The following is a 16,910-nucleotide window of genomic DNA, read 5'->3' as shown; positions in this document are numbered from 1 at the left end:
ACTCCAGCTGGTGATGTTGAGGGGCGTATAAAGCCAGATGCCAGGGACTCCTGTATATAATCCTCCATGGCCTTCCTCTCTGGTGCTGAAAGGGAAAACAATCTCCCTCTTGGAGGACACATTCCAAGTCGATGGCACAATCATAAGGTCTGTGCGGTGGCAAGGATAAGGCTTTCTCTTTACTGAATACCTCTAACAGGTCTGCGTAGTCAAGAGCAGTGTTTCCAAAACCTGTCCTGGAGGATCCTCTGCCCTGCGCATTTTGTATGTCTACCTAATCAGACAAGTTCTTGCAGTCTCTACTAATGAGCTGATGAGTGGAATCAGGTGTGTTAAATAAGGGAGACATACAAAAGGTCCAGGGAAGGGGGGCTTCTAGGACAACTTTGGGAAGCAGGAAGAACCATTCAGTTAGGCTCATCAACCATAACTCCTTCAAAAACAATTAGAAACCTTGGAGTTGTGACTGATGATAAGCTGAATTTCTCAGACCACATTGCTGAAACTGCCCGGTTCTGCATATTTGCTTTATACAACATTAGGAAGATCAGGCCCTTTATTTCAGAACATGCAACACAACTCCTTGTTTAAGGTCTTGTTCTGTCCAGGCTGGACTATTGGAATGCTCTCTTGGCAGGTCTTCCAGCCACTTCTATCAAACCTCTACAATTAATCCAAAATGCAGCTGCAAGATTAATCTTTAATGAGCCAAAAAGAATGCGCATCATACCTCTGTTTATCAATTTGCACTGGCTACCAGTAGCTGTTCGCATAATATTCAAGGCATTAATGTTTGCCTACAAAACCACTACTGGCTCTTCGCCACTTTAACCTAAATTAATTACTTCAGAGTTATGTGCCCTCTAGAAGCTTGCATTCTGCAAATGAACAACGCATTATTGTGCCATATTGTGCCAAAGAGGCACAAAATCACTTTCTGACTTTTTCATTAACTGTTCCCCCCTGGTGGAATGATCTACCAAACTCAATCCTAGCAGCTGAGTCCTTAGCCATCTTCAAGAAACGACTAAAAACACATCTGTTCCAACTTTATTTGACCCTTAACTCTAGCACTTTCTATTTTATTTAAATTTTACTTTATCAATTTATCTTCTTTTTTATATAAAAAAAGCTTTCTATTTTGTCTACTTGTTTTTGCATATATATAGTGAAAAGTCACGACAATTGCGGTTATTATGGTAACCCATACTCGGAATTGGTGCTCTGCATTTAACCCATCCAAGTGCACACATACAGTAGTGAGTAAGGAACATACACACACACACCGTGAACACAACCTGGATCAGTGGGCAGCTATTTGCTCCAGAAGCCGGGGAACAATTGGGGATTCAGTGCCTTGCTCAAGGGCACTTCAGCCATGGGTATTGAGGGTGGAAGAGCACTGTTTGTTCACTCCCCCCACCTACAGCTCCTGCTGGCACTGAGATTCAAACCTGCAACCTTCGGGTTATAAGTAAGATTAACTAACCATTAGGCCACAGCTACCACAATATATACTGACTGGCCACTTTATTAGGTACACCTTGCTAGTACCGGGTTGGACCCCTTTTTGCCTTCAGAACTGCCTTAATTCTTCGTGGCATAGAAGCTTTCAACAAGGTGTTGGAAACATTCCTCAGAGATTTTGGTCCATATTGACATGATAGCATCACGCAGTTGCTGCAGATTTGTCGGCTGCACATCCATGATGCGACTCTCTCGTTTCACCACATCCCAAAGCTGCTCTATTGGATTGAGATCTGGTGACTGTGGAGGCCATTTGAGTAAAGTGAACTCATTGTCATGTTCAAGAAACCAGTCTGAGATGATTTGAGCTTTGTGACATGGTGCATTACCCTGCTGGAAGTAGCCATCAGAAGATGGGTACACTGTAGTCATAAAGGGATGGACATGGTCAGCAAAAATACTCAGGTAGGCTGTGGCATTTAAACAATGCTCAATTGGTACTAAGGGGCCCAAAGTATGCCAAAAAAATATCCCCCACACCATTACACCACCACCACCAGCCTAAACTGTTGAGACAAGGCAGGATGGATCCATGCTTTCAAGTTCTTTATGCCAAAGTCTGACCCTACCATCTGAATGTCGCAGCAGAAATCGAGACTCATCAGACCAGGCAAAGTTTTTTCAATCTTCTATTTTCCAATTTTGGTGAGCCTGTGCAAATTGTAACCTCCGTTTCCTGTTCTAAACTGACAGGAGCAGCACACGGTGTGGTCTTCTGCTGCTGTAACCCGTCTGCTTCAGGGCTTGACGTGTTGTGCGTTCAGAGATGGTATTCTGAATACATGGGTTGTAACAAGTGGTTATTTGAGTTACTGTTGCCTTTCTATCATCTCTAACCAGTCTGGCCATTCTCCTCTGACCTCTGTCATCAACAAGGCATTTTCGTCCACACAACTGCCACTCACTGGATATTTTCTCTTTTTCGGACCATTCTCTGTAAACCCTAGAGATAGTTGTGTGTGAAAATCCCAGTATATAGGCAGTTTTTGAAATACTCAGACCAGCCCGTCTGGCACCAACAACCATTCCACGTTCAAAGTCACTTAAATCCCCTTTCTTCCCCATTCTGATGCTCAGTCTGAACTTCAGCAAGTCATCTTCACCATGTCTAGATATCATGTCATGCCATCTGATTGGCTGATTAGCAGTTTGTATTACCAAGCAATTGAATAGGTGTGAATAAGTGGCCAGTGAGTGTATATACATATATGTGTGTGTGTGTGTGAGACTTGTAATTTGCACTTACATATTGTTGCTCTTTTGTTAGTTTTGATTGCTTCTATTTTCCTCATTTGTAAGTCGCTTTGGATAAAAGCGTCTGCTATAAATGACTAAATGTAAATATGTAAATCTATTTGATATTTGGAGCTACTGTATGTTGGTACAGTATGTTGTAATCATGTACCACATAATTGCATGTGACATATGGAGATATGTATTTAACATATACTAAATACAGGCAGGGTCTTTAAAAACAACTGGCTCACAGCTGAATTAGGAAGACTATGTTCTGACAAATAAAATGCTTATAACTTCCTTAAAAAACTAGGCTGTATCTTTCAAGGCTGTGGATTGAAGAGTGCTCTACCACTACCTCATGTCTGCTTGTTAATTTCGTCAGTCTGCATGCAAATAATGTAGATTTTGATTAAAGAAAGTCTAACTACACTTATTTCACATCACCATCATTGAGGAAATTTGATGATATTTTTGGGGATATCTCGCTGTTTTGCAGTATGTCTGATTTCCATGTATTTGTCGTTAATTGCATTAGCGGATCAGCAGTGTTGGTGCGATGCTGGTCTTGACCAAGTCCCTGGAGGGCCCTCAGGAGCTGATCGTTGATCTGGAGATGATCACTCAACACACAGTGATGAACTATCGCTCAAGCTCTTTACTACGGCTCACCATCATTGTGGGACCCTACCCCTTCTAACACTACTGCTGCTTCACACATTTATATATATCCAGACTGCTTGCATTAAAGTTACACGCAGCGACGGTTAGATGTTATAAACTGCTGACTGTTCTAATGTGTCTTTGTCTTGCAGTCATAAAAAAAATAACCTGAATCTTATTCAGGGCTCCAGACTGCCACTAAAATGGTTGCCAATGTGACAAAAAATAACATTTTATGTTGATAATTTAAAATCTAAAAACTTTATTGGTTTTGTCATATTTCATCATCGTCTGAGGCCAAGTCGCATGGAGAGATGGTGTTGAGAGGATATTTAGTGTGATGGATCTCCTTGATCAACCACTGAAAAGTATTCATCAACAGAATAGAATGGATGCTTTTGAATGAATTTCTACTGTATATGAAGGATGGGTGATTGTTAGTCACACACAAGTACAGCACATTTACCAAAAGCATCATCTTATTGTGAGTTTATTCACATTTGCAAGTAAGAGCTCTGCTTGCTTTCAGAGTTTGTCAGTTAAAATACTGGGGACCGTTTATAGGTTTGAAAACAAACATCTCAAACCGTTAGACAGCCTCTGCATCATGAACTGATGTGGTGGGAATAACACGACTGGTGCCATGCTTCAATATAAATGACACACATTTCCATTACTAAACTATAACCATTACTAAAAATGAGCAGTTATGTTCTGTAACAGTTTCATATCAAATATAAATTGGGATTCTTTTTTAATCAGAAATTTGTAAACACATTGACGAAAACTCATTTAAGCCACATCACAGGAAATTCACATTTTTAAATCCTTCAACAATTGGCACCCTTTAATTCCATTCCAAAATTCTTTCATTTGATTGTAATCAACATTATACTACAAATGCTTAAATTTGCAGTTTCAAATCTTGCCTGACTGACAGGCTTTTATTTTTTATTTTTTTATCGGAGGCATATCAGTAATAATGGTGTGTTTGGTCTTTTCAGAGTGAAATAACATCAGATAGATTACTGCAGCTGCTTCACCAAAACTAATCAGAGATTACATTTAATTGCAAGTTATAGGGCAGATCTTAAATGGAGTATATAAGCGGTTAGGCATAAATTTGTAATAATGATCTTGAAAAAAAAAAAAAAAAAAAGTAAATTCCTAAGTACATTCTAATTGTCCGTTGTCATTTTTAAGTCTGGAGCCCTGCTAATTTAAGAACAAGCATTTACTCAGTGCCATGTCATATTAAATGTTCCTGCAATTGTTTGCACTTTCATTCATTGATCTGAAGGTGTACGTGACTGAACGACTCTACTGTATGAACAGCTTTCTTTTGCTGACTATTGCTTAACTGTTGTCAGCAGACAGTACTGTTTTGCACAGTAATGTTGAGTTACATCTACCTAATTTTTTTATTTTTTTTTGAAGGGGCACAAATTTTGGAGTCCTTTCTATCTAACCCGAACCTGTAAATTTTGGTCACTAATAGATATAAGATCTTTCAGTTGATGTGTATTTTGTCAAACAGAGAAAGTGAAAGTAGTGACCTCTGGCCAGCCCCCGGTATGGGTATCATATGTTGGTTTATTACATTGCTAACCTATGTTTTGCACTGATGACATGAAAATAACCTGATTCTAGCTGTGCAATTTCTCATAATTCATCTGCTTTCAAATAAATAGGCTTCAGCCTGACATTACTCACTAGCTGAAACACAGATATCTCAGAGCTTCTAACAAGGATGAAAAAATAAAATGTTAATATCCTGTTATAGAACTTTTGGTCTTTAATAAAATGACCTTGGTTATTTGTACGCTGAACAAAAACAGTTAAAAATAAAGTGAAATACATCTGTTATCTTCTCAAATGTTTTTTTCTTCCCCCCATGATTTTTTTCCTTCATATAATTCATATAATGTTATAATCACTTCATGTTTATCTAAAAACCAGCATGGGACCCAACACACCTTCCTGGAGTTTCTAATAATCCAGAAGACATTGATTAGCTGGGCCTACATAATATCTTAGCACTCTTTCCAAGCAGAAAGAAAAACTAATTTCATCCCGAATCACTGAAAAATTACCGCTTGCAATTTGACAATATAAAATGTTTAAGATTCTGGAAAGTCTTTATGTAAAGTTAGTATCAGTGTCTCCAAAATGTAGGAATAAAAAATGCATGCATAAATGTATCCATTAGAACAACATCACCGTTTCATCATGTGGTGATAAGAGTATTTCTTCATCGCTTTATAAATATCTTTATCTTGTTGAAAACAGTACTGACTTTGGTTGTACTGTTAGTAGTTAATACGGCTCAAACAAACAGGCAAACACTACACTACTCGGACTGTCAATGTGTATTTCAAATTTCCAATCTGCATATCAAATATTTCACCCAGCTGCCACATAAAAATACAGTGTTTACAAGTTGAGAAAGCAGTAAACAAGATGTCACATTCATTTGAGATGAACATTAATAAATAGAATAGCACGTATTTCAATGAAAGTACAGCAGTCACAATGTAAAAACACAACAGAAATTTATGAGTGCAATGAGAAGATCATGTAAAAGATAACTTTGGATAATTTCAGTTACGGTTCCTAATTAATGGCACCATCATGCAAAGAGTCTTCATGCTGAGAAGAGGCGGGTGAATCTGACGAAAACCTCCTAGTCATATTTCACTCCAAAATCAGATACAAAAAGAGATATTAAAAAAAAGAAGCCTATTTATTATCGTTACAAGTCTTATGCCTGGCGACAATATTTCTCCTGAAGACTTAGCAATTATTACTGTATTACAATACAATATATATATATACTGTATATATACAGTCTAGAGCAGTGGTCACCAACCTTTTTAAGCCCAAGATCCCTGACCTCAGCTTTTATGAACAACAAGATCTACCAATTGAAGAATTTATAGAAAAAGACATCCCAGATTGTAATTCCAATTTGAGTCCTTTTATTTAGTATTTTAATTAGTGATGCACTAATCATAGCCGATTCAGAATCAGATTTTTTTTTTCTGATACTGATTTTTTAAACAAATTTATTTATTGGCTATTTGCTTTATAAAAAAAATAAATTAAAAAAAAACGGCCTTAAACAAAAATATCTGTAACCATTTGAAATTAGAGGCAACCACTGTATTTTCACAATCCAAACAAAGATGCTTCACACATGTTGCACGAGCAGTTGTTTTTGATTGAACCCTTATGCGTTGTTGGGGACGTTTTCATTCACTAGGGGGTAAAGTTGAGTCTTATTTTTGCCACAACTTTCCCTGTGTTTCAGCAAATTGAATGATTTTTGGTGACAAATCTTATTTTTCACATATTTTAGGAAAATGCTTTGAAAATTTTCAAAAACTCAAAAATACACTGTGGGCAAATTCACTACCCTTTCGTTATGTTCGTGGATGAAAACATCCACTAAATTAAACTGCTGTAAAAATGTATCAGATAAATATTTTTTTTCTAAATTTTTTTTGTTATAAATCTATTAATCAACCTCAGTCCTGATCAAAAATACCAAATGTTAAAAAAAAATCCAAGATTTTAACTCTTTAATTACCAAGTTCATAAAATGATGTCACTGATTTTGGGGAAAAAAAAACACACAAATGACATATTTTCAATATAAAAAGTGATTGTGGACTGGATATTTTTTTTACCTTTTATCACAGTCTTGGGGATGTCAAAGATTAGTAACAACATTGGCTTTGATGCATTGTTAGTTTTTGTGCAGCATTAGATTTAAATTTTTTCTCCCTCATTTATGGTTTGTGGCTGTTTTTGCCCCATTGACTTTCATTATAACGACATTTTTTTGATTGCAAAGCCATGACACCATAAAAATCATGCATTCTTTATTGTTTGTGGTTTTCCCTTTTGGGAAGAGGTTAAATTTGTTATTTTTACAGTTGATCACTAGGTGGGACCATTAACCCTTTAGATAGGCCTGTGCAAAAAAACAAAAAAACAAAAAACAAAAAAAAACTAAGTTTCAAGAATCTCACACACACACAAACACTATAATTTGCTGTTATACTCCATATAACTCCATATTACAAGCCAGAAACTAAGCATTTTTTGCACAGGCCTATCTAAAGGGTTAATGGTCCCACCTAGTGATCAACTGTAAAAACAACAAATTTTACCTCTTCCCAACAGGGAAAACCACCAACCATCAAGAATGCATGATTTTATGGTGTCATGGCTTTGCAATCAAAAAATGTTGTTATAATGGAAGTCACTTGGGCAAAAACAGCCACGAACAATAAATGAGGGAGAAAAAACTAAAATCTAATGCTGCACATGTTGTTACTAATCGTTGACATGCCCAAGAATGTGATAAAAAGTAAAAAAAAAATCCAGCCACAATTACTTTTATATTGAAAATAAGTCATTTTGTTTGTTTTTTCAATTATAAACGCAACACTTTTGTTCTTGCCCCAATTTTTCATGAGCTGAACTCAAAGGATCCAAGACTTTTTCTATGTACACAAAAGGCCTATTTCTCTCAAATACTGTCCACAAATCTGTCTAAATCTGTGTTAGTGAGCACTTCTCCTTTGCCGAGATAATCCATCCACCTCACAGGTGGCACTTATGAACCAGCCGCGTTATATCATTTCCTTGGTTACCTCCAGTGTTTGAATTGTAAAAAAAAAATCAGGGGGGATGGTATGGGTATGTCGGTCCTGTAGCTAATTTTAAATAATAATTACAACATTTCTCACAGTTTTTAAAAAGTTTTTTATTTAATTCAAAATTAGCCTTATTAAATTAACTATTATTAATAAACGTTTTTTACCTTCTTGTGCATGAAATGGGGGACTTTTTGGTCAATATTGATAATTAAACAATATTTTGCTAAATGTGCTTTTGTGCTGAAACCTTGGATGGTTTAGGCCTGTCATGATTAAATAATGATGACAATAAAACCACCAGTAAGTGGCAGCAAACCCTTGTTTTGATAAATTATTTATTAAATTGTTCAAAACAAACGACTCAAGCAAGCCTGCATCCCAATGTACATAATATCCATCCTAAATTATATGTGTTGTTAGTGTCAGGATTATGGAATGGTCTGTTTGTTTTTGCCCCAGTGACCCAGTTTTGTCTTTCATTTGATTGTTAATTTGATCCCAGGTGTGTCCTGCCTTTAAAAACCCTAGTCCTTTCAGTTCAGTTTTGTTGGGTCTACCAGTCAAGTACATGTGTCTTCCTCCTGTTCTCCATGTTGGATGTTACCCCTGTGTTGGATTAATAAAGACTCTATCGATTATCCTCGGGTCTGTGTTCCTTCTGGCAGCGTAGTGTGACAGAAGACCTGACCTATAAACAGTTTATTCCGCGTCTCCCCTCTGTTTGTTTTCTGTTTTTTCCTCAGTTTTATCTTTCCGTTGTGTTCTATGGATCCCTACACTCGCCCAGAATTCCTCCTCCTACTGCTGGAGCAGGGGAGGCATTCACTCAAGGGTCATACCAGACTGTTTCTGACCATAGCCCATCTTCCCACCTACCCGGACGACGCGCTCTGCTCGTTCTATGACGCAACCCTCAACCAGAGCACCATTGTCTGAATATGGAAAAACAAAGAAAAAGAAAAACAAAGCAGAGTTGCACTTTATTCAGAGGTAAGAGGAGAAGAAAATTGCCATCGAAACTTTTCGAGATTATGTGCATTTTTCTTTATCAATGCCCCAGTAGATCCTGAAAATAACAGAAAAATACAGTACAAAGAATGGAAAATTGTAATGCATTTTTGTACTTATTTTACTGTTATTTTTGGGATCTACTGGGACAGTGATAAAGATCTATATTATCTAGTCGACCGCGATCGACAGGTTGGTGACCACTGGTCTAGAGAATTGAGTCCTAAAACAAGCTTCATTTACTTTAAAAAATCAAAGTCTTTCTTTTTTTGGATTTCAGAATTAAATATGACCTGGATGTGTTCTTCATGAGATCCATTGAGACACTCTGTTATCAGTGTCCTCAATTGTCCCAGAGAAGCAACTCAGCTACTCAAGTCAAGGACCAGGTGTTCATATATACGTGTTTGCCCTTTAAAACTAGAACCAAGAAGGAACTCCCTGTTGTCAATAAACACCAGAGAAAAAGCCCTGGGTGCTTGAATATTCAGTTCCTGGAATTGAATAAACTGTCTTTTGTTTGCATCACAGCGATAGACCCGAGTAAAGGCATAGTCGGTGCCCAGGATGACATACTGCTAGTTGCCTATCGAGAACACCTGGAAGACCATGGACCCACGAGAGGCCATGGTCTGGATCTCACTGAACATGCTACCATTCCATTTCATCACTTTGGAGTTGCCAATGAAGCGGGTCTGACATATGTACAGCTCACTCTTCACAGTGAAGTGTTTGACCGCGTACACATCCTCCATTTCTGGGATATCCATACGCCGTTCAAACTGCTTAGTGGTCTTGCTCCACTGGTAAATGACCAGCCTTTGAGAGCTGCTGTACAATATCAGATGAGGCTTCCCAGAAATCTCTAGATACTCCACATGTGTGTCGCAGTGCCAGGGGTGCAAAGACTGATGGGAGTAGAAGCCATTGCCGTTCCATTTATGAATAGTTGTGGAGCCGGCTTTGGAGCTGTCGGCAATGATGAAGAAAGACTCTCCGCTGACGTGGAAGATTTCCACGTCATTTGGCTTTCTGACTTTCAGAATGCCAACATCTTGGATTTCGATGAATTTGTTTGCAGAGACATCTCGCTTGAAGATGTGTGATCTGCCAAACAGTTGGGCTACTATAATGAAGAGTTGACCATCAATGACTATAGGTTTGCAGATGACAGTTGAAGTTAGGCCTGGACGATTTTTTCTAAAATCATAAATAGCAATTAATCGAACAAGTTACCTCGATTACGATTCACGAGTTCACACTTATATAATTAGCTGAAGTATTATAATGCATATTTGGTGTGCTGTCCGGAGGGAGGGCTCCGAGCTCGGAGTTTGGCCCGAACCCAGAGTACTCCCCCCTATATAGAGGTGTAAAATGAACTCTAAGTGGAGGAGATGGGGTGGAGGTGGGATGCTGATAAACCGTCAGTCGATAGGGGTAAGTCAGCTGTATTTATACCCTAGTGTTGATTATCTTAAGTGTGCTCCACCTGTGCTAATTAGGCTAAGTATCTGACGTGAACCTTGTTAATAAAACATCATTTCACAAGTTCACACTTACATATAATTAGCTGAAGTATTATAATGCATATTTGGCGTGCTGTCCGGAGGGAGGGCTCCGAGCTTCGAGTAAGTGCTGTTCTCGCTGCGAGACCAAATGCTCGTTTTTTTTGTTTTCTCTCCCCACAGGTTAATTAGGTTGTTTCTTTGTGGTAAACCTTATGTGTCTATAATCAATAGTCATTTAGGTACATAGTTGAAAACATTTTCTCGCAAATCAATCTTTTTCATCCGTTTATCTGAGTGAAGTGTAATTTAAAATACAGGAAAAAATACTCGCGAAATTAGGAAATCTTAGAAATTTCTTTGTATTCTATGCCGTTTGCGACGTGGCTAAAATAATATCAAGATCCTTGTGTCACAACATCGTTTAACAACTTTCAGCAACCAACGACACCTTTTAGAGACTTACCTAAAACTGTATTTGCAACACAGCCTGTGCCGCTAGCACAAGAGCTTGAGGCCCGGCTGCATGATGACGAGCCACGGTAAAAGGTTGAGTCGAAGCGGGATGCCTGCTGCTGCGAGCCAGCGCTTGAGGAAAGCCGGGTTTTGTGCGCCGCGGGGCAATGGAGGTGTCGAGCGAGACGAGTTCGAGGCCTTGCGAGTTTTGCCCGATATATTGGCCGCCCTGTTGTTGTGGATTTAAGAGTGAGGTTTGGCGGATTGCTGGGAGACTAATGACTTAAATCGTACAGATCCGCTTTGTTAACCTTCGCGAGGATGGAGCCGTCGGAATTAATCGCAGTTTGCCTCAGGATTAAAAGGGGTCCACTTCCCGACTGGAGGAATTGTAGGCACGGGCAAAAGATAAAAGGACGCCAGGGAAAAATTGGAAGTGACGCCAGTAGAGGCGAGGTTAATCCTCGGTGGCGTGTGGCTGGTCTAGCAGAGCGGCTAGACATTATAGACCTCGTCTTCTAAATAGGAGAAGCTGAGTCTGCCATATAATGGCAAAAGGTGCAAACCGAATGCTGATAAACCATCAATGGATAGGGGTAAGTCAGCTGTATTTGTACCGTAGTGCTGATTATCTTAAGTGTGCTCCACCTGTGCTAATTAGGCTAAGTATCTGACGTGCTCCTCCTGAACCTTGTTAATAAAACATAATTTATTGAACGATTATTTAAAAAATAAATAAAAAAATTATCATATTTCACTGGCAAGGCTTATAGTGTACATATGTTCACTGTTATTTTTTCTAATGAAAGAGCGCATAATCCTATCTTTGTGATTCTAAAATAAGGAAACAACACACAGATAGCTATTAATGCTTATTTATTAATATTTCAAACAACTGAATCAAAGCATACAATGCTTGAAATAAAAATGTCTTATAAAAAAGTAATTTAAGTTTTAATGTAAAAAGTTTCCTAAAAATGTAGAAAATAAAGAACTTTTAAAAATAGTTATTTTTGTAAACAAAATAAATTATTGTAAATATTGCCATCTTAAGAGTAAAATATAACTCGTATCTCTTGTATACAAAATAAATTATTGCAAATATTGCCATCTTAAGAGTAAAATATAACTCGTATCTCTTGTAAGCAAAACAAATTATTGCAAATATTGCCATCTTAAAAGTAAAATATAACTCGTATCTCTTGTAAACAAAATAAATTATTACAAATATTGCCATCTTAAAAGTAAAATAATAACTCGTATCTCTTGTAAACGAAATAAATTGTAAATATTGCCATCTTAAAATAAAATATAACTTGTATCTCTTGTATACAAAACAAATTATTGCAAATATTGCCATCTTAAAAGTAAAATATAACTCGTATCTCTTGTAAACAAAATAAATTATTGTATATATTGCCACCTTAAAGGGGTCATGAAATGAGAAACCAAATTTGCCTTGATCTTTTGGAATATAAGAGGTCTTTGTACCATTAAAACATCCTGCAAGTTTCATAGCTTAAGACGTCCTCCCCATTATAAACGAGCCATTTAATTAATCAAGCTTTAAATACAGCTCGTTCTGGATCCATGGTAAGAAGTGACGTCACGGTGCGAAGTGACGTTCCAACCATTTGCATATGACCGCCTCCAGCACAAGACAACTACGCTCATTTCGTATCGTTGTCGCGCCCGTGCGCCTCACAAGTGTTCAGTCGACGGACAGCGAGTGGGTCTGTGTACAGGAAGGTTTTATCATCCAAACAGATGTGCTCAAACATATAAGGTTTTATCATTGCAAGAGCCATCGCTTCGAATGCATCACCCGCTACTAAACAGTTACGCTCAATCCGCAAATGTTCTGGCTGGGGATGTTGATAATTGATCCATAGGCACTGTCTTTAACCAATCATAACAGTGGGCGTTAACACTGAACTCTTAAAGGGGAAACAACCCAAAAACAGACTGTTTGAATCGAAGGATGAGAAACAGGGTGGGAAAATGTCATAATTCACTATATTTTAAAAGATTAAAAAAAAAAAAAAAACTATAGTAATACTATAATTGCACCTAGGGGACCATAATAATAAAATAAAAAAAAAACCATGTCATGACCCCTTTAAAAGTAGAAAATAACTTGCATCTCTTGTAAACAAATGTTAAATAATGCCATGTGCAAAAATAAGAGCAAGAGCAGGGCTTGGACAAGGCACCTCTGATGGATCAGCAGGCTGTGTATCTTGTGTGCTCATTGCATTATAGATGTGAATCTTACTCATGCTCACTGTATGTGATCTTCCTCTCAGGGATCTTGTCCTGTCACTCTCTATGCATGAGCATTTACTCCAGGTTCTTACTAAGAAACACTAACATGTTTACCTTTTCAGGTTTCAGGCAGGATCTGAGGCATGTAACAATGTTTCCTCCTGAACTGAAAACTCGTTCTGATGGGGAGCTAGTGGCTGGTATGCAGAGATACTTTTTTGCCACCTTACTTAGATTGGGGAAGTGTAGATGATGCTTTCCCCACCATTCCAGTGGATTTTCCTCACTATCAAGCACGGGGGACAACAAGTAGCTGCTCAGCTCTGCTTCTAGTTTTTGCTGAAGTGACAAAGTGGGTACAGTTGAAGGAGTTGCCTCACTTCCTTTGAAAAAACTTCTTAATGACCTCTTCTTTGCTTCTGATGAAGACGTAGAGGGCTGTGTACTCTCAGTGGTACTTTCACTGTGGACTGCAGCTGCTGACACCATCTCTGTTTTCACTTTCTCCTGAATGGTGGCGACATGGTGCGCAGAAATGTATGCTGTTTTAAATCTGGGATCAACAAAACTTCCGGTGTCCAGTAGCTCTTCTGTGATGGGGTCTCAGTACTTCCCCTTAAGGTATGCAAGGATGCTGGTTTTGATTGTTTTGGTCAGCTCCACGTTATCTTCCTCCTCAGCCAGCACTCGTGAACTGAGGATGTGTAGGACAGGCTTCACGAATGAAATGGTCACATACTCTTCGCCTGACAGGGCATGTGTGAACTCCATCAATGGGGAAAGAGCTCTGTTGACAGCCTCCAAGACATCCAAGTCAGCCCAAGATGGAATAAGGTGCCTTGATTTCTTATCATCAGCGAGGACCTGAGTAATGGCTTTCTTTTGCTCAAGGACCCTTGCAGTCATCATTTGGATCGATCCCCATCTGGTGACACAAGCTGTTTTTAGCTTGTGTTGAGGCTGGTTGAGCTATTGTTGCGCCTTCCCTAATGCCTTCTTCTTTTTCCAACTATAGGAAAGGGCACTGACTATGTTTTTGCACACCCTCATTGCTCGCACCACACGTTGATCTTTCATTGCATTTTCTGAAATAAACACACACACACAAAAGAATATTAAATTATTTATGGTTTCAGAGATTTACAAACTGTAGCTCTAGCTAAATTTATACAAGAGGAGAAACGCCTTATTAATCTGATATCATTTAAGCAGTTTAATAACACATCTACAGCTTTTTAAAATTTCTACTCTAATAATGACTTAATGTAGCGTTTTGTGACATTGTAATGTGAGGTTTACATTGTTTTATTGTTGTCACAATATTTATTTAGTGTGCTGAAGGACAATTAATATTTATATAGCACCCTTTTAAACACATGTAACAAAGTGATTCAGCACAGAAAAGTAAAAACACAAGTCATATAAAAACATTTAGACGTTAAAATGTATAATCTAAACAAATAAAGAATATAGCAGCCCGTCACCACCCACAAATTCCCAAATAGATTAAATATTATAGCATTGGTGCACTTACCGATTGCCAGGTGCAGCCTGTGTCCAAAACACTGCTGCCGTGTCCATCTGTTGAGCTGTGCAGCTTTGACAACATTAGCCAAGAGGGTCTCTTCTGTTAGTTCCCACGCAGAAAGCATATCTCTCAGGCCCTGTGCAATCATCTCTGACGTGTGATCGACTGGAAAATATGCTGTCTCAAGGCACCTGTTGTGCAGCTTCCATTCATCATCAATGTAGTGCAATGTAAGGCTCAAATATGGTTCCATCGTCCTACTTGACCACAGATCAGATGTGGCTGCAAAGTGCTTAACAGACTTCAGTTCAGCAGCTACTTTTTTACGACATGTTTGGTACATGTTTGGCAGCGCAGTTTGGGGAAAATATGGTCACGCTGGCACAGTGTATCTTCTGTCGAGTGTTCTAACGAGTTGTTTAAACCCACTGTGCTCCACTGTAGCTATGGGAGCCATGTCCTTCGCGATGTAGTAACAAATGGCGTCAGTTATTTCTTTCCATCTTCTTGAATCCTTTTCATATTGTGTAGCATTTGTAAATGCTTGTGTTATCGACACCTGCTTTGTGGAGGCAGTTGTTGCTGGGTGTTTGTCAGTCTCTCTCTTTTTTTGAGCCATTCACTGTTCATATTCGGTAATGTGATTGTGCTCCAAGTGTTGAAACAGATTGGTGGTATTACCTTTGGTCGCTATAACAGTTTTTCTGCAGTGTTTGCATTTGACTTGAGTTTGTTCGGTGTCATCTTTATTGAAGCCAAAATGTGTCCAAACGACGGACACTGCGTGTTTCTTTGGTACAAGCGGCTCCTCCTGTTGCTGTTGCTGAGTTGACTCTGTGTTTGAATTCTCCTCCATGTTGCTTCAATGTCGGATTATGTCGCAGACTGGACAGGGTGGAGTCACGTGACTACACACTCGGTAATAAGTTTTAAGGGGAAAGTACATTAACACACAGTGGGCGGAAATATTAATAGGATTAAAAAAACGAAATAACCGACTTGGAAAAAAATTACGTCGGTTATAGGCTCTGAGTTTCGGTTTCGATTACTTTTCGATTAATCATCCAGCCCTAGTTGAAGTGCCTACGGTGGAAAGATTTGAAGATTTTTTTTACAGCTGTATGAAACAAAGGCTTGAAAACCACCACAACTATGGAGTACCAACTTATTATGCCATAAAAAATCATTTTGCTGAACTACAGTTTGTGCTGTAAATGAAACTGAAACAGCTGAAACTGTCTGGAAACAGTATTGTGTGTATTATCATATTTAGATTTAGACATGTTCACAACATTTCCACTGCTATTTGCTTACTTGTGATATTATCTAAGCTCCTGATCTCCATTTGCACGTGATCCCATTCCATGAAGCTGCACCTGCCAATGAAAGGCTGGGCGAACACTACAAACTGGTCACCACCAAATGCAAAAGCCTCAACTGAAATGGATTGAAAGTCAAGAGACTTCAACAATGAAAAATCTGTAGAAAAAACAGACAGATATTAAGCATTTTTTCATTCAAAGTCAAGAAAACACAAAGCGGTCTGTAATATTACTAACCCGTTGTTATGCAATCAAATGACTGCGCCACAAGGTCATTGATCTTCTTGCCCTGGTAAGCTTCAGGGCCATTGCAGAAGATCTGATCCACAGTTACATTTGTATGAAACATCCAGTCGACTAACCACTTTAGTTTACAGTCACAGCTGAAAAGATTGCCTCTCAGATCCCTGGACAAACGCAAAGAGCTTCAGTCTACTGTAGACAATCAAGCTCTTAATTCACTGACAGTTATTTAAATGATGTTGCATTGCTAAATCATTATTCACTTGCGTACATACACTTTAGTCAAAGCTTCCATCCCTCTGAAAAGATCTTTCGGTAGTGTCTCCAAATTATTGTATGCCAGACTTCTGCAATAACATTCGTAAAAAATATTAAATGTTTTCATCACTACAGAGAAATGACCAATTTTTATGGTGTGCAAAGGTTTCATGAAGAATACAACCTAGATTGCTGACTGCTTCTTTTATTAGTGAAATAACATGAATAA

At 38.4% G+C, this 16,910-nt stretch overlaps 1 protein-coding gene and 1 pseudogene across 1 annotated transcript in view; one reads left to right on the top strand and one right to left on the bottom strand.

The window, feature by feature from the left end:
• LOC109058193 (EGF-containing fibulin-like extracellular matrix protein 1) overlaps positions 1–5,290 on the top strand; it is a 28,955-nt gene extending 23,665 nt beyond the window's left edge. Inside the window, exon 13 of the mRNA XM_042768390.1 lies at positions 3,313–5,290. Coding sequence (XP_042624324.1) covers positions 3,313–3,463 — 151 coding nt within the window. The 3' untranslated portion in view covers positions 3,464–5,290. The remainder of the gene's footprint in view (positions 1–3,312) is intronic.
• A 3,938-nt stretch (positions 5,291–9,228) lies between these two features.
• Positions 9,229–16,529, bottom strand: LOC109058191 (annotated as a pseudogene).
• Between the last annotated feature and the right edge of the window lie 381 nt (positions 16,530–16,910).

The sequence above is a fragment of the Cyprinus carpio genome, chromosome A13, assembly GCF_018340385.1.
Source record: "Cyprinus carpio isolate SPL01 chromosome A13, ASM1834038v1, whole genome shotgun sequence".
Taxonomy (NCBI): Eukaryota; Metazoa; Chordata; class Actinopteri; order Cypriniformes; family Cyprinidae; genus Cyprinus; species Cyprinus carpio.
This window is presented reverse-complemented; position numbering and strand designations above follow the sequence as displayed.